The 26,520-nt window shown below is 39.0% G+C and overlaps 2 protein-coding genes across 2 annotated transcripts; one reads left to right on the top strand and one right to left on the bottom strand.

Moving 5' to 3' along the window:
* Positions 1-7,437: 7,437 nt before the first annotated feature.
* Positions 7,438-19,964, bottom strand: LOC139719464 (mitochondrial fission regulator 1-like). Its single transcript, XM_071630877.1, has 9 exons — positions 19,874-19,964; positions 17,968-18,085; positions 17,468-17,560; positions 16,472-16,614; positions 15,818-16,125; positions 14,263-14,507; positions 12,385-12,494; positions 11,629-11,821; positions 7,438-7,521 (listed from the first exon to the last, which is right to left on the bottom strand). Exons 2-9 carry the CDS (start codon positions 18,055-18,057, stop codon positions 7,438-7,440), a joined length of 1,266 nt encoding a protein of 421 aa, XP_071486978.1. The 5' UTR covers positions 18,058-18,085; positions 19,874-19,964.
* Positions 19,965-20,405: 441 nt separating this feature from the next.
* LOC139719463 (armadillo repeat-containing protein 1-like) lies at positions 20,406-26,520 on the top strand. The gene is made up of 7 exons (XM_071630876.1): positions 20,406-20,491; positions 21,647-21,721; positions 22,866-22,957; positions 23,750-23,963; positions 24,248-24,364; positions 25,487-25,561; positions 26,332-26,520. The coding sequence occupies exons 1-7, from the start codon at positions 20,417-20,419 to the stop codon at positions 26,518-26,520; spliced, it is 837 nt and encodes a 278-aa protein (XP_071486977.1). The 5' UTR covers positions 20,406-20,416.

The following is a 26,520-nucleotide window of genomic DNA, read 5'->3' as shown; positions in this document are numbered from 1 at the left end:
GCTTACCTGGTACCAGTTGTCTTGCATTTTTATTCACATGTATTATTGCTCAAAAATGAATGCCACCCCCCTCCCCCCAGTCAGGTGCGGATGTGTAATGTTTGTATGTGACCCTATGACCTATGACCCAGCAGCAGATAAGTTCAATGATATTCATGTTGATTTTGAAGAAAATTGCTGAGAAGTTCATGCAACCAAAGTCCCAGTCATTCTCGTGCAAACTTTCAGTACCATATGGACATGGAATATTTTGTCAAGTGATTTGCGGAATTGTTTGTAATATTTTTCCAAAACTTTATTTCAATTTAAAACAAAATGGCTGTATCTTACTCTTTCAATGTCTGACCCACAAAACAAAACCCAGGGCCTTTGTGAATGGAAAATAATCATTTAAAAAAGTTATGATAACTATATGTCTCAATTGTATTGATTGCTTGTAATTCTATCAAGAAAAATGAAAGAAAAGCTATTTTTGACAGTGTGTTACATATAAGAGAGAATATTCCACTGAAATCTGAACTTGTTAATTTGTGTATGGTATCGCTCAAGTTAGATGTTGAAGTGGTATTGTTTTGTCTGATTGTTTCCTTGTTTTTTGCCATCATTTTATATATCATTCTTTAATCATGGACATATTGTATTGGGGCATTTCTGGTGTTGATGTAATGTTGTTTGGCAGTAAAAGGTCAATTGAGTATTTTTCTTTTTTAATCCTTGATATGTCCTTTTCAATCTGTCAAACTTTTCAGTGTGCATTTCGGTTTTCCATGACAGTTTGACAGATTTCACGGTCATCCTGTTCACACGTAGCAAAACTATCTCGAGTGTGTTCGTGGTTTGTAGTTCTCTCTGTTGATTCCTAGAGAGAATAGATACACAAAATATCTTCATATATTGAAGGCATTTGTTTATTATTGCGAGAGACCTATGCAGTTTGCCATGGATTTGATATAATGCACCTGTCTTTAAAATGACATTACTTTATACGACTAAAAAATGCAGATCAGCATATCTTATGGGGATCACTTTTTTTTTTCCCCTCACAGATATATATAACAAATATCCCATACAGTAAATGTACCTTACTTTGAGCATGTTTTGATTTTGAAACTCATGTATGTTTCATATAGTGGTGAATTTTGATCATTGTCTCAGAAATAAGGATTTATATATTGATATTGAAGTATAATAAAACCTAAATACATTCCAATTCTAAAAGAAGAATCTTTTTTGCTCATGTACATATATACTGTACATATTGTGGAATGATTGTTTTACTGTTTGTAAGATACTTAGGTAAGAGAATGAGACATATTGTACATACTTATTTAAGATTTTTCACTCTCTCTGCGAGAGTATGCAATTTCTTTCGTGTTTTTTTTTTCTTTTGTTCTGTTTTCTGTCAACCATTTTGAAAGCTATGTTGTTTTGTTCGTCTGTTTATAATAGCAGTCTGACTCATTAAGATGGCGGGTGGTTGAATACTGTCGTAGCATTGAACCTTTTAAAGGAACTAATAAAATACTGTAAAACAAGAGGAAAAGTCTCCGAGTGTCTTCTCTGCGGATGATTATACATCACATCAAATTTATCTGTCATGTGCACCTGAGTGTGATTGCAAAACAGACTAAAGGGATGGTACAGTATTGGTGGAGATGAGAATTGGGCTTTTAACTTTTTGCGAGACACCAAGAAAACTCTTATGAAATAGTACAGAGCATACCAATTTACGAGGAATTCAAAGTTTATTTGATGGAAATCTGGTTTGGAATGACTGAAACATCCCTAAACAAAGTAAAATGAAGCAATCGTAATAAAAGGTGGGTCCCACACTTTATTAGAATTGCTCTGTTTTGGATATCTCCGCCATTTCAAAACCAATTTTCATCAAACAAACGTTGAATTCCTCATGGAATTACATGCTCTTTCATATTTCATGAGAGGTTTCTCATTATCTCACCAAAAAATGTTAGAAACCTGAAATTAGGTGTCAACCAAAACTATACAATCCCTTTTAATCAATTTTTAAGTTCATCATCTGATAAATAAAACATTTCCAGTGATACCTTTCTTGTTACGTAACAAGTACAGTGCACTCCCGTTATAAAAAACATGGTTATAACGCAATTTTGGTTACAGCGAAATAATAATTCAAGCCGCAGTATTATCGGCTCTGTTTTTTATTGTTTATTTGTTCGGTTATAGCGAAATTTTGATATAACGAAAGAATATTGCCGGTCCCGAGGACTTCGTTACAACGGGAGTCCACTGTAGTATGATTATAAATATTCCAGTTTTTAATCTTTTTTTTCAGCAGCTCCAATCTCAAGTTATCAAATTAACGAAAATGGAGTAATCTCATTTTGCGTTCAAACTCTGCACTGGCACATATTCAAGAACTTGCTCTTGAATATGTACAAGTACAGTGGAGAATCAAGTACAGTGGAGAATCAACTACACTCTAGGTTAATTTTGATCGAGAGATAAATCCGACAGCAGGGTAGATGTTTCATCACAATCACACATGAAACGAGACTATCATGGAAGTGAAAAGTTTTGTACAGTTCTATATTTTCTTGAAGTGCTGGTACTGGGCACAATCACATGACGCAAATTTGAAGAGGTGATATCATCATCATTCCTCAAATTGCTCCTTGAGATGAATGTGAATCTTCCCCTAATTTTACCAAAAATGGTGTCCTTGGCATCAAGTGTTTGAGTTGTAAATCTTGGCAATAACTTTTGTGATAGGAGGGATGTATAGATACAAATGTACCTACTGATAATTGAACAAAACATATGATTTTTTGTTTGTTTCTTAACAACATACTTGGGAATTGCAACTGATTGACAAATTGCCCTACATCGACATAAATAAGCACTGAATTGATCAGTGTTTTAGTAGTAGCCATGATGATAAAAGAAATCATGGGCGTATGTACTCGAGCAGGATTCGAAGCTCGGTGGTCTAGTGGAGATGACACCTGTCCGGAGATCAGGTCGTAGATTCGAATTCCTGCTTGAGCACATACTCGTCATGACGTGATCATCACTTAGCATCAGGATTCGGATCATATTGAAAAACTACTCGTGTATTAAAGGGACAGTACAATACTGGTTGAGATGAGGATTCAGGTGTATAAAATATTTTGGTGAGATGAGAAACCTCTCACCAAAAATGAGAGAGCATGTAATTTCAAGATGGATTCAACATTTATTTCATGAAAATTGGCCTTGAAATGGCTCAGATATCTCAAAAAGTGATCCTAATAAAATTGACAGGCCACGACTTTTATCAGAATCTATTTGTTTTTCATTGTTTTATGATATCTGTTATTTCAAAACCGATTTTCATCAAATAAACTTTTGATTCCCTTTAGAATTGTATGCTCTTTAACATTTCATAGAGTGGTTTCTAAATATCTCGCAAAACGTTACAAGCTGAATCCTCACCTCAACCAGTACTGTACAGTCTCTTTAATAAAGTCAGAAAAGGTCACCTTCATTCCTCACTACACAATGCCTCCTGCATAAAGATACATCCACATAGACAAACTAACGAGAGGGTAGACTCAAGTGCCTTATGTACAATAAAATGTGCAATTTTGATCTTTATTTCCTCTGAATATATATACAACGGTAATTTAAAAGAGACACAAACATTGACAACTTTGAAAGCAGCAGCATCCTCCTCATCACCACAAATATTCAACCATATCCCACAAGACCACCTCAAAGTTGTAGAAATCCCTGGGGGGTGTTTCATAAAGCTGTTCGTAAAGTTACGAACAACTTACGAGCGACTGGTGATCAGTTGTGATGTGCTATACTTACCAGAATTTCAATAATTCAGCACAAGAACTGATCACCAGTCACTCACAAGTCGTTCGTATAACTTTACAAACAGCTTTATGAAACAGGGCTCTGGTCTTATTTTGTCTTATCTACTATATATAGAGCAGACTGTGCATTCATGCTGAAGTCCAGTTTCATTTTGGATTCAAAATATCGAAGGGAAATTATATAGAAAACACTACATTATTATCCCTTTTTTTTGGAGTACAATGAACATCATTGATCAATATTTCACTTTATCCCCCCCCCCCCCCCCCCCCCCCCTTGAACCCAAAACAGTCTCTTGAAGTTCTTGGTGGTTTTGTGGCAGCAGCAACATCTTGTAAAGACAAACACCAATCATTTGAATGTTCGTGCAGGCAATACAGCCTTAGCACTGCACTGGGGAAATCAGTTTACAGATACATTGTAGTGGGACATTCAGAAGACAAATACCCGGCAATCTTTCTTTTTCTTTTTCATGACTAAAATCAGAGGTTGGCAAGTCAGTTTACTGAATAAAAAAAGGAAAGTAAAAACTGAGAATCTGGCCTACACTTGTACCTAGAAGAAACTTGATTGCATAAATTTGACAACAGAATACTATACTGCATCTGTTCTGCTAAATGAAATACTATCAGCATGTTTCACAATTACACACTTGATAAACACAATTCTACGATTTGGTCATACCATTGTGTTGCTTGCCCTGGAAGTACACGATGTAGGCCTACGTCATTAGTTCGTACACAGACTATATTGCATTATCATTCTTGTTCACACACTGCGGAAATTTTGCATGATTTTTTTTCTTTTTTAATAAAACACACATAAGGCTAAATTAGATTACCCATGTATAGTGACTCAAATGTATGTAAACTCATCTATGGAAAGCCAATGTTTCATCTAAAGCTCCATGATATAATCTTATCCATATTCAAGTATGAATTTAAAAAGTGTGTACATTGTACTTTAAAAAAAAAAGTATGTATAAACAGATTCTAAAGTGGATAAAAGAGAAAAAATTCAGCTTCTTCAAAAGAGTAGATACTGTATTGTTAAAAAAAGCAAAAAAACAACTATTTCATTGAAAATATAATGGGATGAAATTGATGAGTTTTTATTGTTTAAACATTGTTTTTTTTTTAAGACTTCTTAATGAGTCTCTTTAACAAAACATTTGTTCCAAACAACACTTAGAGACAATGGAAATACATGTAGTGCTTTTCAATTTTCTTTACCAAGAAATGTTGTGCCTTGATCAAAGAATACTTAGAATAATGTTAGATTCAAAGTTCACATGGTATTGTCTCCCATTTAAAAGTTTTATTTTCCCTCTTGCAATAAAAATAATCACATGTAGGCAGACTCTATTAAAAGATAATGTCAATGGCTGGTCCACACTCTGCTTCATTCATGATGAGTATTCATGAATTGTAAAATTGGCTTGCATCCAATAGCACCATAGCTAGTTGACCCAAAGATTGGACTGTATTTGGTCGTCGGGGATTTGTTCCGCAGAGACTGCGTCTGGCTTCACGGATCCCCTCGCCTCACAACACAGGCATTGACAGGAGAGCGATAACGTAAAAAAACATAAAAGACTCCTCCGGACAGATGAATCTTTCTGTCTGCAAAGCTAGAAAAGATAAGATGCTTTTGCCTGAACTCTATTGTTATATTTTCCTCTATATTTCCCCGAGTGCATATTAATTTTGAACTGGCTATGATTAATCTGCCTCATATACCATCTCCCGCAATTCAATACAAAAACACATGAAATATATATATGAACATATTTTTTGAAAAACTAACATATTGCAACATGACTAGGGAACAACGTGTCACCATCTGATATAAAACACACTGCACCATCATGAACCACTTTATTTCACCACAGAACACCTCATCCAAAATAATGGAGATATTTGTCCGGGACTTTCAATACAACAGTGAACAAGACAATACGCCAAACACACTTCCATAATGCATTCGCGCACACACACACACACACACACACACACACACACACACACACAAAATACTCAGTGAGGACCAACATGTTGATGCAAGATAAATCATGATGGGGGAGGTCATGGATGAAGGATGTCATTTGGAGTGATTGTGTTTCACCCCTAGAAACAATTCACTGGAATCTATGCCTTTCCTGGTTCAGTGCTGCTGATGATATGGCTTGAAGCCAAGCAGAGAAAAAAAAATTAATATAACTTGGTCATGAGATTGCCAAATTTGTAAAGCTTACATAATTTTTTTTTTGTCTTTGATAAATACAAATAGCTATAAATTAAGAAAAAAGGTAAATAAAGGAATTAGTTCTATAGATTGAATTAGAACCGCATAAGAGTGTAGTGGTACAATGTACAGTACAACATGTAAGTAACTCCATTATATGCCATCTTACATCAAGTTTTCCTGTATGCTTCAAGTGTACAAAATTTCTGATTACTTTTGGAAGATAAAACTGAGTTGTGTTGAGGACGGGTTGGTCACTTCGTCATTATAGGAAAGGAAGTGTTGAACCATGCAAAAATACATCCAATGGTCATATCTAGTGATTAGCCACCCATGCATACTTAGGGATGTGCTCTGTTCTGTGCACAGGTTAATAAAAGCCTTGTAAGAAAAAGAAAATCAAGTATAACTAGGATGAGCTATAACATGGACTTGTGTAAATATGATCACATATTTTCTGCAACCTTAAATGAAGTGAGGTGGAAGATATCACAATGTGTTTATCACACAACTGGACTTAAAGCCTCGGCACACAGAGCAAGGTAACGACAATGGTCTGTTTTTTTTTGCTATGGTGCACCAAAAGGAACCATGTCTGGTTCTGTTACAATATCACTTCCCTGCTAAATAAATTTGTTACAAAATCAACTGGTGATTTTGTTGCTGTTGATTTTGATGTAATGAAGTTGGGGTGATTTTGTACTGAACTGTTGATTTTTTTCTATAACACAGAACCAAACATAGCAAAAAAAAAGGGGGGGGGGGCTGTTGCCATTACCATGCTCGGTGTTTCTAGGCCTTGAGCAGATGAAATTCTAAAAACTAATTTGTATGATAGGTTTTTTGTCATCTTGCTATTGACAAGGCAGTGAGGTACTTCCACCTTCTTTTATCTTTAAATGATTTCCATGACAACCATCCCTAGACAATCAACCCTGTAGGACAATTATAGCCAGGGAATATTGATGGGGCAAGTTGTCCTAGTGGCAAAGCTTGTCCCATGGGGTAATTACTTATAGTGTGGCCACAGTCTGAGAGTTAGTTGCCCTAAAGTCAGCCCCTGAGGATTGATGATATGTACTGAAGTGACCCAAGGGTTGCTGTCCGTCTCACTGTCTGATGCATATCTTATCCACTCCTCTCAGAAATAACTGGAGTCCGATCTCCAAAGCGATTCCCCTCTCACGCTTTTGATTCGCATCATTTCTTAAGTCTGATGCATCGCAATTTCTCCATCAACCTGCACCATTACTGGTTGACGGCCAAAGCAGGAGTCCCTGTCTCACATAAACATAGGATCAATGAAGTTTGTGGCGCCACTTTGCCATTGGTTCATTCGGCGGCCAATCATCACGCATTGATGTCAGCCAGGGGGCGGGGCTGCCTGATGTTCGGCTTGGCTCTGTTGGTGGGCTTCAGGAGGTGGGGTCCAAACTAACAACAGGAAAACCATTGAAAGACAAAGGAGGATAAGACTAACAAGATATCGTTGGCTGCCTAGCAGAAGGGCGCTAAAGCTTGCGGGTTCAAAAAATGACACAAAAATGATGATCACATCAATACAGTCAAACTCGGATACCTCGAATTCGTCGGGACTGAAGAAAATGGTTCGACGTACGCGAATTTCGAGGTACGCGTACGTCGAATTTTCTTCGACTTGTCCGATGTTTATCGATGTTCAACGTTTATCGATGTTCAACATGGTGTCTGTTATAGTGCCTATAGTGATTGTTTGCATGCTTGTCAATTTGAATTGAATCAACTTTTATATGAATGAATCGAGTGAAAATAGGAAATGAAATCAAAATTTCAGAAATAAAGATTTTGGTGGCCCGATCGCGCCACCAAAAAAAAAAAAGTCGGATGTTTGCCTTCACTTTTCAAAATGAACAGCGGTAACAATCGGTTACGTAAGATGCTAAAATAAATGTCAGAGTTTTGCGTTTAATTGTGGAAATGAATGACGGTAATATTCGACTCGGTATGATACTAAAATAAATGTCGGATGTTTGCTCATACTTTTGGAAATGAATAACGATAAGACTCAGCTCCGTATGGTGCTAGAACTAATGTTAGATATTTGATTTTGCGTTCGGAAATGAATAAGGATAACATTCGGCTCCGGAAGACGCTGAAATAAATGTCGAATTTTTGCTATGACGTTCGGAAATGAAAAACAATAACATTCAACTCCGTACGATGGTTAAATAAATGTCGGATGTTTCCTTATACTTTTGAAAGTAAATAGCAATAGCATTCGGCTCCGGAAGATGCTAAAATAGATGTCAGATGATCGTTTTTATGTTCGGAAGAAAATATCAGTAATATCCTGCTCCATCATGTCCATATGATGCTAAAATAACTGTCTGATGTTTGCTTTTAAATTTCGAAATGAATAACAGTAACATTCAGCTGCGTTTAATGGTAAAGTCAATGTTTGATGTTTGCTTTGACGTTCGGAAAAGAGTAACAATAATATTCAACTCCTGACAATGATGAAATAAATGCTGGATGTTTGCTTCTATGTAAGAAAGTAAATTGCAATAACATTTAGCTCCGAAAGATGCTAAAATAAATGTCGAATGTTTGCTTTGATGTTCTGAAGTGAATAACAATAACATTCAACTCCGTACGCTGATAAAATAAATGCCGGATACGTCCGAAAGTAAATGTCAATAGCATTCAGCTCCGGAAGATGCTAAAATACATGTCGAATGATTGCTTTTACGTTTGGCATGTTTGGAAGTGAACAGCAGTAACATTCTGCCCCATACGATAATAAAAAAAATATATATATATTGGATATTTGCTACGGTACATTTCAAAATAAATATCAGTAACATTCAGCTATACGTTTCATAGTCCAAAAATGAAAAACAGTAACATTCGGCTCCGTGCGATGATAAAATAATTGTCAGATGATTCATTTCACTTTCGGAAGTGGACAGCAGTAACATTCGGCTCCGTTCGATAATGAAATAAATGTCGGATGTTTGAAATGAATAACGGTAATATTCTGCTCCGTACGATGCAAAAATAAATAACAGATTGTTGCTTTAAATTTTGGAAATGATTAATGGTATTAATCCGCTCAGTTAGATGCTAAAACAAATAGCGGATGTTTGCTTTCACGTTTGGAAATGGATTACGATAGTATTCAGCTCCGTAAGATTCTAAAATGAATGTCGGTTGTTTGCTTTTACATTTAGAAATGAATAACGGTAACTTTCGGTTTTTTTACAATGCTAAAACAAATGTCGGATGCTAACAAATGTCAGCAAATGCTCCCATTTTCTCATTTCAAACGTAAGTTTTGACCTCCTCAATATATTGGCATCAACTTTTATAATAATATCTACGCCTATTAACTTGTCAAATCTTTAAACACTAAGTAAGATGATTGAATTTTCTATTCATTTGTTTTAGACATGGACATCTGTATCACTTCAATAATGCTTAATATTAATTTGTCTATGTTTAGTAGGACCGATTTAGTTTTTCTAATGTTTTTCCTGATTTTTTTTTGTCACCAGATTTTACTTTCGACCACCAGAAAATAAAAATCAATGATATTGGTGGCCCGATAAAACTTAGTGCGGAGCCCTGTGTATTCTATTCTTCATTGTGATCGGCCTATACTTCCAGATTTTCATAATCGCATTGCTGGAAAAAAAAAGTTTCAGTGCTTGCGTTCTCGGGGAAGTAAACTTCGTGAAAGGCAAAAAAAAATAGTTTAAAAAAAGGCACTACGAGGTAGATTGATGTTTTGACAGTGGAGCGTGATTAATGGCAAAGATATAACTGTCAACGTAAGCAGGTGCGCCCCGACGGTTGAGAAATCTATGCGCACGGTAGGACTGTCTCGATCAAAAATCAAAACACAGTGGTTAAAGAAGAGCAAATGATGGGGCAGCGCGTAGTGCTCTATCGTAAAGCACTCCATTGGCACGGGTGCTATGTGCATACCATGTACGTGTGGTGTTGGGGATTTTCCTTGTCAGCTGTGTATCGGGTATTTCTTCTTGGGCGCGCGATTGTTCTGGTCTCAGAATATTTACAATCGAGTGTGAAAACATGTGACACGTCTTCGCTGTCCACGCGCGCTTAATCGGAGATGCTGAGTGATGTTTACAATTTCGATTCGAGCAACATGCTGGGAAAAACAATAAGATAATTAAGATCGGGACATTAGATTTCCCTTCGAGGTAACCGAACTTCGAGTTATCTTTTTCGAGCTACGCGAATTTTAATACACGGAAACTCCATAGGAACAATCGGGACTTTCATTTTGCCCCCGAGGTAAGTGATATTCGGCTTATCCGATGTCGAGGTATCTGAGTTTGACTGTATTATGAAAAAGCTTTCAAAACTTTGACAAATTATGGCACAAACAAAAAAGCGATTTTGGGGTGAAATTTCATACCAGGGCCACTTCTGCTGGGCAAGTGATGAAATGTGCCTAAACTTTTTGTCATGCAATAGGGAGACAAATTCATAGTGGATGCTTTTTATAAAATGGGCTCAAGAATGTAGCCAATAGGAAGCGCTGAAATGAGTCACGTGTGCGTTGGTTATTTTAGTCCCATTGCACTGCGTGTTAAATCCTATTGCCGATCGTCTGTGCGCGCGGCGGCTCCCTTGAATTGCATGCATACGCTCTGTCAATCCTGTAATCAACTTCTAGTTCGGGCTGCCGGCCGGCCGGCCTTTCTTGTGCATAACATGTGTGGCGTACGTATACTCTTATACCTACAGTACTTATATGTGCGGGATTTCCGAGTGCGACGTGCGTAAATGTTTGGGACGAACATCTTCGGGCATCTTGACCCACAAAGGTACGTGAAAAATGCTGTTAGTTTTCGACCCATTTTATAAAACAAATGATGCACAGGATTATTTTGTGGCGTTAGTGGAGATGCAGCGCACTCGAGGGTATTAACAATTGTGCAACATGCACTCGGCGAAGCCTCGTGCATGTTTCACTACATTGTAAATACCCTCGAGTGCGCTACATCTCCACTAACGCACTCTATCCTGTGCATCATTTGTATAATATCAACCCATTGAAGATGAGTCCCGAGTATACTCGGGCAGGTGTCTATGGGAAATGTGTGTTGTAGCAAAATCAGTCCATCCTCAACGGGTTAATGAGTTTAAGTACAACAAAGAGGTCGCTGGATAGAGTTTTCCATGAATAGAATGGTTTGCAGTCACATTCAAATTTCAGAATAAATATCACTGGGTGAGCCACAAAAAGTATGGGGGGATTCTATGGTTAAATTTGCTGATCTACAATTACATGTGTAGTACAACTACTGCATGCAAACTAGATTTTCTGTACATAGATGTGTAAGATGAGAACAGGGGACTTAAAAAGTTTGTTCCTAGGAGCTAAGTATCTTTTTAAAGTGGAAGTCGCTTTATAGTCATGTGGTAGAAGCAACCTAGAGGTGTTGCGAGACCCTGGGGTTGATATCAATTCTTAGCTACATGTACATCAATAGCCCTACTTCCATGATCCCAGATTTTAGTAAAATGTACCTTTATAGGGCTGTTGTGCTTTGCAGGACTGGATTTACTGCTAGGCGAGCCCATGTTCTCCTTGTTGGCTGTGGGACTGCAGCTGAGTCGGGCCTGGGCAAACTTCTTCTTGAGGGCCCGAGCGATGATGGACGCCGGGTCCGTGTGGTCAGTCTGCCTGGGTGGCTGGCGGATTGGTGTGCCTCCGGGCGACCTGTGACATGGAAGAGGTCAAAGGTCAAGTCATGCCCAATCAGAGAAATTTAAGGATGGAATGGGGCTGTTCAAGTAATTAATGCCAACAAGATGAAAGAAAAAAGAGCCCCATGAAACTGATTTTTTTTCCCATGTGTCTCCTAGGCTAATTCAAAAAGTACACCATCTCAGAAAGTGTGCACAAAGCAACATTAGAGTATGATACGTTACAATGAACTAAATTTGATCAGAAGATTATACTTAATAATCCTGACCAAGACAAGAGTTAGTCCAGGTAAAGTGAAACTAGTCTTGTTGTTATAGGAAGGAATTGCACTGTACTTTCATTTACAAATACAACACACAAAACAAAGACATTGCATCAGATACAATCGTAAGGAAACTAAGAATCTGATTTGTTGTTGTTGTTTTTTTTTGAAAATCAAACTTGCTGTTTCATTTTCAAGCTCTGAAACTTATAAATTTTGTTACTATGCGTGTGATTCTAATTCGGTACCATACTACAAGGGAGAGAGCCTTCAACGAACACAAGAAAAACCCACAGGTTAGAGGTCAGCTTACCTCGCAACAGATTTCAGTTTGACGGTCCCAAGTCCCTTGAGAACGTCGGCCATGTTGGGCATCCCACTCCCGGCCTGGGCCTTGGGTTTGTTCTTGTTCTTATCGCGGTTCTGTGATCATGGAAAGGAAAGCGAGCCAAAAGACTGCGTGTAAATACAGTAGCTAGTGCAGCATGAGCCACTTTTATTTCACAGATAGCCAATGCTATATATTTAGGAAATGTGCAACTCTTGCTGAAACACTCGTCATGATTCGACCACACAGTCACAGGAATCACGAACTCCGCAGGGTCTATACCCATTCCACGCTAACGTTAGATCGAGTTAGGCCTGACTGTTAGGTCGATCTGAGATGTCGGTAGATCTAGTAGTAGGTCTAGACTTTGTCTATTTCCGAAAATGATTTTGTATAAAAACACAGAAAAATAATCAAATTACGGTTTCTCAATTTGAAATGAAGTCTTGATGTTGGGATCACTGTGGTCCACGTAGCAGATCAGAGTCAAAAGTTACCGCTAGGTGTTACAGATACATGCAACTAGCTAGGTAAAGTAACTGCGCGTACACGTTAACGTTGCAGTACTCCGCCGCGCCTGGTCTGTGAGACTTACCGGCAGCGCAGCGCAGCCGGCCAGCACGTACACTGTACAATGTAGTTTGCTGGCGCTTTGCTACGGGTGTGAGCCACAGAACTCTGTGAGCGGCCATGCATTAGTAGCTGCTATAGTACCTTCGAGCCGTGCTATAGGCCCATGCCAGGGGCCTATTGTATGGCTGTCACTCTCAATGAGTTTGATAGGTATTTTCTAAATGTCATGTGACATGTTCTTGGCCAATCACAATGAAGTTGGGGCAGTGTCCATGTAGCATCGTGATATTCAAAAAATACATTTCAGCATAACTCAAGATTAATTATGCTATACATTTATTGTTTGTAGGCTTTACATTTGCATTGAGGCCACACATTTTCCTGGAAATTTTGTGCCATTCAGACTCAATTTTGATGAAGTTATTAAACAATATGTAACAGTGTCCTGTAGCATTGTGATGTGTCCATGTAGCATCGTGATATTTTAAAATTTGGTCCTTGAAGAGAAATTATGGCAATTAGCTTGACCAAAATTTGATGCAATATGCATATTTACAAGATATGAATGAGATAGCTAAATATCTCAAATTTCCTGTACACAGTTTTAATTTTAAAAGAAAATTACAAAATGTATCACGATGCAATGCGCCGTCCTTTTTTGTGACATTTGGTGGACACCGCGTAGCATAGTGACACATTGTGTAATTTTCTTGTAAAAGTAAAACTGTGGAAAGGAGAGTTTGAATAAGATATTTAGCTATCTGACTAATCTAGTAATTATGCATATCATATCAAATTTTGGTCAAGCTAATTGCATTAATTTGTCTTTTAGGACCAGATTTTAACTATTACGATGCTACATGGACACGTCACGATGCTACAGGACACCGTTACATATCGTTTTAATAACTTCATCAAAATTGAGTCTGAATGGCACAAAATTTCCAGGAAAATGTATGGTCTCAATACAAATGTAAACAATATATGTATAGCATAATTAGTATTGAGTTATGCTAAAATGTCACACTTTGTGCCCCAACGGAATTACCCACATAGTTGAAATATGTGTGGTAATATCAGACACACAGATTCATAAACATTAAGGTATATATGACAAGGTAATGGGCTTGAAATGAACTCCACCTACATGTACATGTTTTTGTTCAGCTGTTTTAGAAATGGGAAACAATGGTTGTAATGTGGACTGTATTTGGAAGATTTTGCAAAAACAATTGATCATAGCAAGACTTATTCATGATTGTATTATCAGCCTCCCTTCCCTTTGCTCACCTGCTTGATGAGCTCGATGGCATTCAGCTTTGGAGTTGAAACAGGTGGTGGTGGGGGTGGGGGAGGGGGAGGTGCCCCACAAGGGGGTGGGGGTGGAGGGGGTGCCCCAGAGGGGAAAGGAGGTGGGGGAGGAGGGGGAGGTGTGGCCATGACAGGGGCTAGGCTCATGCGGCTGGCTGGTGTTGAGAAACCCGACTCTGCGACATAAAGAAGAAAACAGTCTATGCAAGTATGTCCTTTCATTTCTACCAACATCTGGAAGTAAAATTCTACTTACAGATGAAACCTGGGATAATTTTAATTGAATTACCATCTTATTCCCATGGCAGCTACTTCATGATTGCTGCTACAAAATAGTTATTCCCTCATAATTGGCATTAGGTCTCACTTTTTCTACTCCATTCAACGAACAGAGATATTGATAAACTTGCTTGTGAATTGGTCATTTGTTTTGTGATGTTTGCTTCTTTTATCTTTGCTCCAACCCAATAAGAATTTTCTTATCAATGAAAAAAAAAATCAACTGATACAACACATGGTAGCCAAAATTCTACAGAGCTTTGATGCACAAGGCTCTGTTGCATATCTTTAATTTCTTGTTAAACAACAAATAAACTGAGCACTAGAGATCGTCATGTCCAAAAACGATACACTGACATCCTCCTAACAGAAATACTTTGCACTTTAGAGCTTTGTTATAGTATTGGGTGAGCTGGGGCTTCAGGTTTTGAAAATTTTTTGGATAATATTTTGAGATAATGAGAAACCTCTTATGAAATATGAAAGAACATATAATTCTAAGAGGAATTCAAAATTTATTTGATGAACATTGGTTTTGAAATGGCTGAGATATATCCAAAACAAAGCTTTCCTAATAAAAGGCAGGACCAATCTTTTATAAAAGGATTGCTTTGAGTTACTTTGTTTTTGAACATCTCAGCCATTTCAACACCCGTTTTCATCAAATGAGATTTGAATTCCTCTTTGGATCATTTGCTCTTTAACATGTCATATCACTAAAAATTGGTTCCTAAGTTACAAATTACCAAGTCATCATAGGGCCATCACATGTACTCACACTTTCCTCAAGTCCTTAAAAACATATTTGTTCCGTTATTAAATGATTATGATATGTTGTATTTTGTATGTTTAATTATATTGTTTTGTTAAAATTATGTAAGTTGTAGTTTATGGTATTCTACTCAATTATGTAAAGTGCATAGAGATTCCAGGAATATTATGCGCTATACAAGCAGCTATTATTATTATTATTATTATTATTATTACTAAGTATCTCATAAAAAGTTAAAAGCTGAATCCTCATCTCAACCAATACTATACCATCCCTTTAAGTTACAACACACAATGATCAAGCTACGAAAATATTGTGGAAGAGCTCACCATGGTTACGAACATCTCATTGGCTAGTCAACATGTAATGGTTGATGGTATTTCAGCAAACCAAGTGCCATTGTGCAATAAAGTGGCATATTTCATACATTAGTAGGACAACAAGTCTATTTTTATTTAAGAAACTATAGTACAAGAAAGTCACCTGCTGATGTCGATTGTAATGTGACAATCATGGCAATCTGCGCTCTTAGCTTCTCCAGTTCATCCTCCAACGCACTGATCTTCTTCATAGCAACGGGGTCATCCACCTTGGTGGGACTACTCTCTGAGAGGTCCACGCCCCTCAACGTGGGCGTGGCAGCAAAGCTGGAGTTGGAGCTGCTAGGGAGGGAGTTGTGCCGAGACACCGGTGTCTGGGGGCTGGAGGAGTGTCGGGGTGGGGTGTGGTTCAGGGGGCGCACCGCGATGGTCTTCCGCCTCTTCTTTCTGCCAATGGTTCTGCATTCTGACCTACGTTTCATATACATGTGTATGCAGGACAAGTACAAATATTGTGAGTGAGAATACATGTACATGGCTGCCAACCTGTGAAAATTACAAGAAAAAAAAAAACCAACAACATACAGTAAATGACCCTCCCCCCCCCCCTCAAAAAAAAAAAATCATATTTTGGTTTAAAAATGTGAAACTTGCACATACATGTACTAGTATACAGCATACTACATCAAGTTTACGCAGTATAATCATTGCAAAGAATGATTTCACTTTTGTTCACTGACAGACTAATCTCCACACGATTAAAATTGCAAAAAAATTCCTTCTAATACTGTGGATCTCCCGTTGGTCTTGCGCTCACCTTGATCGGATTTCCTTGTCTGGCGTGGCCATGAGCAGCCAGGGGAGATCTGAGAGGGATGGGATCCGGACTGGGGCGCAGTCCTCCTCGTAGAACTGGGGCTGGCGGTGCAGCCAGGGCGGCGGCTCAGATCGGCGCACAATCTGCAGAGACATATTCCACACATATAGATTGATTCAACCATGCATGATAGAAATAGAGGACAGTCCTCCTCTTTCTGTCCATTGAGGGCTTATTTTGCTACAACATGCATTTCCCATAGACACTTGCCCGAGTATACTTGGGACTCACCCTTAACGGCTTAAAGCTTGAACAGGACTTCTAATTTCAAAATTGCATGCATTTTTTTTTTTAAATATAACTGCAAGAATGTCTGAAGGATCAAAGCTATCAGGTACCTGTAACATTTCTGGAATTTCATACCACAAAGATGCATTTTCAATGTTAAGCTCTGCTGGCCAGAGCTGCTTTACATTATAAAATTCAGCTGAATGAAAAATGAAGAAAATTTTGTGAACACCAGGATTCAGTGTTACACTGAAAAGGGTTGACACAAGAAATTACTTCAAACAAACCGCTTTACTCAATAACCCAACCCCCCCCCCCAAAAAAAAAAAGAAAGAAAAAAAAAAGAAAGAAAGCCCAGCCGCACCCTTCGGCATAAAAGCTGAGATCGAACATAAGTTAGGATATCTAACATAAGTCACTGAATACTCAATTCTGATTGGATGATCCCTGACTTACATTTGATTGTTTGACTTATCTTTGACTGTATATATATTTTTTGCAACAGGGTCCACGTCTAGTGCAATATTGAGTGCTAGGTGTATTTACATTGAATTTTAATGTAGAGTTTTGCAATTCCTATCTAGAAGTTGGCTCACAAGATCAGAATATAATACAATGTACATAAAAATCTGATGCTCAGATTTGTGCAATTTGATTCTGTTTCACAGGCACAGATCTTAGCCCCTTGAATGCCATCATTCAACCTACCTGAAAGTGGACACGGTGGATGGGGGCAAGGGGCAGCCTTGATCCTATGGCTCGCACCAGGCTGCGACGTCGCCTCCTCTGCCGTTTCTGACACTGAGAAGAACCCATAGTGATCTACATGCAGTTTAATAGGGAAGAGGGAAAAGAAAGAAAGAAAAAAAAGGAGCAAAGCTATCATCATCAGACATATACTTTGTTTATAGGAGTTATCTAAAATCTAAAAATAAACATGTATTAAGTGAACTTTAACACATTGCTTAATCACCTCCAGGATGGAGGTTATGTTTTTGCCTGTGTTGGCTAGTTAGCCTAAAATCTGTTTATGATTAAATTATGAATACAAAATTATGATTATCATTTTGTCTTTGTTTTGAGGAACAACATATTTACAAACATAAGTAATAAAGAGTTGGGAGCCATTGTTGTCAAGCCATCCTTAATTGCCACACTACTGTCAAGTCTCATGGTCATTACAAGTTGTGTTTGATCCAGATGAAGACGTTGTGTCTAATTACCTCCTGGGGCTCATCAGCCAACCGCAGCAGCTGAAGAACCATTCTGATGACGTGGACGAGGGCCGCATCCAACATTGGCCCACACTTGGTGTCAGCAATTTACCTGCGTGGTTGTAATAAACAAGATGAGAAACTAAATGGTTGTAGACAATCTCTCATAAGTATGTAACACACCAAATCTACAGTATGATTTACAATGTCAATAGACAGAAAGATTTATTTATTTATTTATTTATATGTTTTATTTTCACAGGGTGGCTCCATCAGTGGGTTAAACACTGTTGTTCTTGGAGGCCCTGCATGAACACATACATACAAATAAACACATGATAATGACAGATCCGTCTGTCTGGAGGAGTCTTTTATTATTATTATTCTTTTCTACTTTATCGCTCTCTTCTGTATAGGAGGGGATCTGAGCCCGATCTGTGAAGCTAGACGCAGTCTGAACGTATCCCTGACGACCAGATACAGCAGACCGATCTTTGGGTCAAGATTTTACAAACAAAACAAGCCCCCAAAATTACAAAAATAATAAAATAATGTGATTAATCAATAATGAATTTCACAATTCTCAAAAGAACTTCTTCAATCCCCCAACTAGCCCTATCAAATTGAAATCAGATTATCAGAATCAAATCAGATGAGAATAATGAAGAAATGATGGACGGATAAAGACTAGCACAGTGTCAGTGCCACTGCCACTCACTGCCAGTCAGTCCTACTAAATCAGTCCGGGAAACCCGCTCATGAGGACCGCTCCCGCGTACGAGGACTGCCCCACCTCATGAGGACCGCCCCCACGCCTCATGAGGCCTGGGGGGGGGGGAACGCCTCATGAGGCCCCCTATTCACTTCTATTCATCTCACATCTGACGTATAAATTGTCACAACTTTGCACGGTGATTTTTTGTTACATACACATGTCCACTATCCATGATGAAAAGAAGAAAAAATCCTATCTGTTTTTTCTTCTTCAAAAATCGAGTTTTAATCAACCGATGCAGAGCGCCCATTAAAACACAGGTATTGTGATGGGCGCTCTGCATCGGTTGATTAAAACTCGATTTTTGAAAAAAAACAAACAGATAGGATTTTTTCTTCTTTTCATCATGGATAGTGGACATGTGTGTGTAACAAAAAATCACCGTGCAAAGTTGCGACAATTTATACTTCAGATGTGAGATGAATAGAAGTGAATAGGGGGCCTCATGAGGCGTTCCCCCTCCCCCCCCCCCCCCACCCCCCCCCCCCCCCCCCGGGCCTCATGAGGCGTGGGGGCGGTCCTCATGAGCGGGTTTCCCGGACTGAAATAGAATCCAGACTAGCTAGAGAGATTCCTATCACGATCTTTTGACTTTTGTCATGATCCGATGTTCGATGTGGTAGTACTGGTAGAGATGACTCATGTCATGTCTCAGTCATGCCTTATTATTTCTAAAATTATTTACAATTGCCATTGTTATCGCGAAATAGGTCCCCACTCGACACTCCATCCATTCACCAGTGCACCGCCATTTATTTCGTCATAGCCGCTAGCCAGGGCAGAGACTTCTTTCAACCTCCATAGACCTTGCATAATTATGCAGAACGAGAGGGGACCGATATCACGATTTGGTCAAATTATTTTCCCGAAGTCTTGGAATTGATAGAACCTTTCACAAATAGACCTAGAGGTTCTCTAATATGTTCAAACTTCAAACAAGATTGTCTGTAATCTTTACCTCACGAATGTAAGTGTATGGGACCATACAAGTGGGCGCCGCACACACATCCTCTGTGCGTCTATGCAGTGACAGTGTCATGTATGCTACGAGATTGCAGTGTTTCCAAAGTCCTCATCAAATAGACTAATTTACATGTAAAATGATGAATTTTCACTTAAACTTACCAAATTACCCTTCAGATTTCGATGGATATTCGATTCAGAGTTTTCCTTCGGTACGCAGAAGAAATCTTGCCACGATTTTGATACGCCAATGCAAGGCAGCTAGCTGTAGCATTTCACCGCGGTATTGTTAGATTTAAAGAGCCGCGTCGAGGTAAACCAATGAGGACGTACCTCTCGAACGCTTTATCCAATCAGCGTAGAGAATAACAATACTCCGCCATTTTTAAATGGCTGCACGGTATATGGCCGGCTTCTCGTGATCTCGATCTCGCACACATTATACACATTTGTACGTATTTTGCATACAGTAGCAGTGAATCACACGACTGTAGACTGTCGTTACATCTGAATCGGGCTTCACCATCGCACAATTTTGAAGTATTTTGCCATATCTAGGAACTCCTTTTTGACTGGTTTGAAACTGCAGATCCAGCAGAACACGCGTCGTAGGGACCTTGAGCAGAGAAACAGAGAGATCCCTGCCTTACCGCCGCTTTTTCTTTCAAATCTCAAGCCCAACCTGACTGATTCTCTGTTCCAAGCATGGCCGTTCAGGATGTGGTGAAACAGCTGCGGGATTTAGCAAGAGACCCGATAAACAGGGAGAAAATTGTCAAGGTACAGTATGCATGGTCATTCAAATCCTTGCACTGTCAGCTGATAAAAATAATAGGTGTCTATGTATACAGTTATCAAGGGGAATTACAATTGTATAGACGGTCTACCCCTCTTTCCCAGAGATAACAGCAATGTGATTTCAACAATTTAACTTAAATTCATTTTGATTGGATTGGGGATTTTAACCATCTCTCCAAATTTCTAAAGTGGGAGTGATACCTGCTTTAAAGGCGAATAATACTTACGACTACAATAAACGCCAGTGGCCCGATGTGCTTGATATCCATGGATTTTCAGGAGTTTGAGAAAGTGTACCGTAGTTATGGGTAAACTCGGCCTAGCGGGTAAAGTCGGCCGCCAGCGCGCACAGTACATAAAAATTAAAATTGTACTGTGCGCGCTGGCGGCCGACTTTACCCGCTAGGCCGAGTTTACCCATAACTACGGTACGTCTGTGGAAACCATCAGTCAAGTCATCAAGCGTCAAGTCAAGTGTGACCAAGCGTTGTGTGTCCGGACAGGTTGTGGGACCGGACGCGTATTGTAAGTGCGTGTAAGTGCGTCTGGAATGAAAATGACGCAGTGAAAGTCTCACAAGATGTTACGAGTTATTAATACACTATTTATACACACATGATGTTCGATCGAATGTTCGTTTGCGTTGATCATACGGCGAGAATGTAAACACCGTGCACGCTCGCTCCCCATATGTATTTCCCGTACAAAATCAACGTGTGCATAAACAATTCTTACATGGGGTCACTTTGAAGGGGAAAATCCAACGATTTAGCAGGTTAATTCTCACGCTGTTTTCAGAGTATGTTGTCTAGTATATGAGGAGTCTATATCAAGTCTTTGAGGTAAAGAAAGTTGCATATTCTATGTAAAATAGGTAAGTTTTCACGCGCGAACTTAAAGTTAAGTGTCCGGAAACCTAACCCCCCATCATACAAGGTCATGGGGGTCAATTGTCAACTGACAGGGTCGAATGTGTCGGTCATATGACCCCCCCCCCCCCCCCCCCCCCCCCCCCAGTCCAGTTAAAGTTGCAGTCCGGGTCTGGTACGGTTGGTCGGTGAGAGAAGGGGAGAGTCGAAGCCGACTCCCAAAACCCAATCCCACTACATTTCTTTTATTTTTCCTTCTCCCTCTTAGGACCAGGGGTGCCTGCCTGGGTTGGTGCTATTTTTAGACAATGATGACCCAACGGTTGTATCCACTGCCCTGGAGGTGAGTACCTTTAATATAACAAAATATACAGTAAGAAAAAAAAATTCTTTGCAAAAAGATAGATAGGCGATAGGCCTAACGTTAAATGAATATTGATCGAGATGGAGAGAGAAAGAGAGACTTTAGAGAGATGAGCTTAACCCATTGAGGACGAGTCCCGAGTATACTCGGGCAGGTGTCTATGGGAAATGCGTCCTGTACAATAGCAAAATCAAACCGTCCTCAACGGGTTAAGTTGTACTCTTCTTGTCTCCATAGCTGACAAAATGTGTCACTGTATACATGATTGAAACATTTGGAACCAAGAAACTATGCTCGGACCAAATTTGTCACAAATTGGTCTAATTTTATTATTTAATTCAGCGGCTAAATCAAAATCATGTAGAGCTCTATACAGGTGTACTAACGTGTAACATTACATCCATGCAGAAATGCTGAGTCTCCCTGATACTGTTTGAAACTATCAAAAAAATAAAATTCATTTTCAATATCCTAAAAATACAAACATCTCTCTGATTAATTAAGTATTCAGATTTGGCCTGTTGAGTTGCATGTGCACAAGTATAAAGCCTACATGTATAGGCCCTTCATATTTCTGATTAGGCCCTTCTTTCATTTTTGGAATCTCCCTGACATTTGGTGAGAATGTTGGCAGCTCTGTTAAAGTGAAAAATACAGAAATAATAAATGTAACATTAAAAAAAAAAAATAATGTCACAAAACTCACCAACGGGCCAGTATCAATGAATAGCCACTAGCCTGGTCAAAAGATGGACCCCTTGCCCAAACATCCATTCGGGCAAATGGAAGAAATATTTTCTGTAATGCCCTTATTGTCTTTACATAGGATCAGTAATAATGTGTGTGCCACTAAACCAGCAGTTACAAGGATTTTGAACCTTGTTGTAATGAGATGCTTGGGACCACTAAAAATTTCCTCATCATATTGGGCATCTTAGTTATTATATATAGGGGATAGAAATAAAGGAGTATAAAATTTTAGAGACCAGCAGAAGTGTCTCACATAGTGAGGTATCTGACTATAACTCCTGACCTTCTTAAAATGAGGTTTGAGGTGATTAAACTTCACCTCACTCATCCTTCTAATTTGCATAATATGGAAATCACTGAAATGTCCACTCAGGCCCTCCACTACTTGGCAGAGAGCTCCATCAACCGGCCCATCATGAAGAGAGAGCTGGGTATGCTGGTCAGTCTGGAAGCAGTAGCCAACAGGTGAGTGGACAGAAGTAGCAAGTATGAAAGTCTTCTACCCTTGAAGGATTGAGTAACTTTACAGTTGTTGGGCTAAATATGAAACTACAAAATGTGAGCAAAAATTTCTCAATTAAAAAGCTAAGGAATAAGTATGCATCAGGTATGAGACAGTTCTGTCCTAATTCTTTTCAGAAGTCAATGCAACATGTGACTGTAATGGCTGTGCTCTGTTGGCGTGTAGTCGCCCTCATTGCTTTCTTCAATGATTTTCCCTTGAGCTTGAATCAGGGAATCCACGTCTCGTGGCAAATGTCCAAAAATGGAATATCTGTGATGAATTTGAAGGACTGTCATGCTGAAGTAAATTTGTCTTTTGGGGAGAGTCAACTTTGCAATGGATGCATATAGGATTGTTACAGAAAACCTTGTGTTCCTTGATCCTTTTTGTATTTCTTTCCTTTTGTTTTGTCTTTTATTTTGGGGGATTGTGTTATCATTTGTTTGACTGTCTTGTTTGTGAATATTTTCATATCATGCCACATTTTGAAGAATGCTCCCCTAACGGGTACTAACTAGTTAAATGTATAGAGGCTGATTCTTCTCCAGTGCACTCCTGTTATAACAAACTCGGTTACAATGAAATTCCGGTCACAATGAAGTGAAAATTCAGACCGCAACATTATCTGCTCTATAGATGCTTTTTATTGTTGATTTGTTTGGTTATAATGACATTTTGATATAACAAAAGAAAACTGCTGGTCCCGAGGACTTCATTATAATGGAAGTCCATTGTATTATCCCATTATGAAGCCCTCACAGTGATACTAAGAGCAGGAATCTAGCGAAGAGCATTCACAAGCGTCTCCTGGCCCCACCATCCCCAAGCCCCCTGAAGGAGAGTCAGAACACGGCCCGAGCAGCTGGCGGCCGACTCAACCCAAAACACCCCAACAAGTTCTTTGTGGGCACCCACAACAAGAAATGGAAGACCATGACGTTTCAGATCGACGGCCTCAATGACATTGTGAGTGTAGATCTTTTTCTCTCTTTATTTATTCTTCGCTCTTCTCATTGTGCAGTTTGTAGGCTGTATCTTCCTCCTCCTCTTCTGCTTTTTCTTCCTTCTTTCTCTAGATCCTCATTGTCTCCAATCTTGAGAAAGTGATACATGAGAAGTATTTAATTTATTCAAGTCAGAAGTATGATTATGATGTTTTTAGTTTCACACTGTCCCATTTTCCAAGCAACTACATGGATTCAGAGTGATAGCACCAGTGACCTAATATACATTTTCTTGTATTCTTCCAGGAATGTCGGAGGACCTGTGAGGAGGCTTTACTACAGGTCAAAGGTATTGTCAGCTTCACCTTTGACCTCATCAAGAAGCGATGCATGGTGAGGACCAGGACGGACCTGAAGCCAGAGGTCAGTTTATTTAAAGGGACCATATAGGTTTGGTTGAGACCTAATTTCAGGTTTCTAACATTTTTTGGTGAGATAATGAGAAACCTCTTATCAAATATGAAAGAGCATATGATTCCATGAGGAATTCAACGTTTATGTGATGAAAATTGGTTTTGAAATGGCTGAGATATCCAAAACAGAGCAATTTAATAAAATAACGTGTGGGACCCACACTTTCTTACGATCGCTTTGTTTTACTTTGTTTTTGGATGTTTCAGTCATTCCAAACCCGATTTTCATCAAATAAACTTTGAATTCCTCTTAAAATGCTATGCCCTGTACTATTTCATAAGTGTTTTCTTGGTATCTTGCAAAAATTTAAAAGCCCAATTCTCATCTCCACCAATACTGTACCATCCCTTTAAATACCAATTCTATTCTCACTTCTGTGATTGTATAAAACTTGACATTGCTTTTGTATTGCACCCGCTGCTGTGTTTAAATAATTGATTTACAGAAGGAACGACAATGATGTAATAACTAATACAATGTCACCTCAATAGACGAGTTGCCCAGAGGATGCAGAGTTCAATAATTTTCTGGCACTTATAATTCTTTTGTCTTCTTTTGTACTTATCCATTAACACCTTCACTTTGTTGTTGCATTGTATTGTTCTTAATTGCAGTTATATTCAGTAACTTTGTTTTCATTTCTGTGCATCAAATGAAATCTCAAGTGTAACACTGAATAAAAAAAAAAGAAGAATAAGTTCTAGTAAGCAAAAAAAAAGAAATGAGGATATATCTCATATTTATGGGTAACAGTAATGTACAAATTATGCTTGTTACTGTATATGCCAAATATTTCACGAGGTTTTTATTTTCACAAATTTTGCGAGTCAGTGGCTCTTCGCGAAACTAAAGACACGCAAAAATAATGACTCTGATCCTGATATGAATGTGACAGCACTCCATGATCGTCGCGAATTTAACCACTCGCGAAATCGTTGGGAAGTCCCGATTCGCGAAAAATCCAGACTCGCTAAATATATGGCGTATACAGTATTGGCACACACATTGAGAATACAAAGGATGAGGCTGTCAAACTAATTCACAAATTCCTATTTTCTTGACTGTCTACAGGTGCTAGTCGTTGCAATTGCCAAAACAGAGACGATGTCGGCTGAACAGGTCATCAAAAATGAACATGGAGAAGAGGTAAGAATGTCAAAGTTGAGTGTAGAAGTTATTCATAACCAACCCCCTGCCCCGTCCATGGCAATATTTCATAGTATGCCACAGTTACATTTTTAGATCAAGTGGAAAGTGGCACCATGACGAAAATTACAACAAGCGCATCAGAATCTGATGATGCTATTAGAATTCAAAGAAAAATTTCTGGCCTTGGCACTGAAACAAAGTTTGTAAGAATATAATTTCCTGTTGCCAATCGTGGAGGCAGTTTAAGGCAAATCTGTAAATTGCAATTCAGCTTCCCGTTTCTCGAATGACAGCAATAGAGAACATGCATGATGGAGAGATGACTATTAGCAGCAGTTGCCAAAAGTTGTCAGACTTGAACCTTTACTGATAAATAGCTCAATAGATGTGTTTCATAGTGCAGTAATGATTTAATGCTTGAATTCCAATGTGAATAATGCAGCACTCTATTAGTAACCTAACTGCTCTTTTCCAAAAGTTGAAGAAAATTACCTTTGTAATTCAAGGGAAGCAGTTTCTAATTTCAACATCATTGAGACTAATACTCAGATCAACTTGCAAAGCACATCAACATTGCACACCATACCATCCCTACCCCCGCCCCCCCCCCCCCCCCCACCACAAAAAGAGAGGAGTTTTCAGACCAAATAGAAGCTTTCCACTGTGATGGAAGAAAGCTTCCTGTCAACCAGCCAGTGTTTGCATGAAGGAAAAAAAAATTCAAAGCCTGCATTACATGGTATTCCTCCGTCCCTTCTTTTTGGCAGGTGATTCTGTCTTTCGGTGCCAACCCCGCCCTTGCCAACAAGGAGAACGACGTCCTCCCTGACTACCTCCCGGAAGAGGACAGCCCCATCAAGGACAAGGCGGTCAAGCGCATCGGTCAGCCGGACAAGAACTCCGGAGGATGGCTCAGCGCGGCTGCTTCTTTCATCTCCACAAACTTCTACTGGTGA

Source organism: Diadema antillarum, unplaced genomic scaffold (genome assembly GCF_040938485.1).
Source record: "Diadema antillarum isolate AM-2024a unplaced genomic scaffold, OU_Dant_1.0 scf00000111, whole genome shotgun sequence".
Taxonomy (NCBI): Eukaryota; Metazoa; Echinodermata; class Echinoidea; order Diadematoida; family Diadematidae; genus Diadema; species Diadema antillarum.
The sequence above is the reverse complement of the archived record's forward strand: the minus strand, read 5'-3'. Positions and strand labels throughout refer to the sequence as shown.

Bases quoted from the DNA above. Each gene is read 5' to 3' on its own strand.
- LOC139719464 (XM_071630877.1), bottom strand. From the start codon at position 18,057: ATGTTGGATGCGGCCCTCGTCCACGTCATCAGAATGGTTCTTCAGCTG. The intron at 16,126-16,471 runs GTGAGCGCAAGA...TATGAAACGTAG, and splicing joins GACAAGGAAATCCGATCAAG to GTCAGAATGCAGAACCATTG. The intron at 7,522-11,628 runs GTACATTTTACT...TCCTGTTGTTAG, and splicing joins AGCACAACAGCCCTATAAAG to TTTGGACCCCACCTCCTGAA.
- LOC139719463 (XM_071630876.1), top strand. From the start codon at position 20,417: ATGGCCGTTCAGGATGTGGTGAAACAGCTGCGGGATTTAGCAAGAGAC. The intron at 21,722-22,865 runs GTGAGTACCTTT...ATGTCCACTCAG, and splicing joins TTGTATCCACTGCCCTGGAG to GCCCTCCACTACTTGGCAGA. The intron at 24,365-25,486 runs GTCAGTTTATTT...GACTGTCTACAG, and splicing joins GGACGGACCTGAAGCCAGAG to GTGCTAGTCGTTGCAATTGC.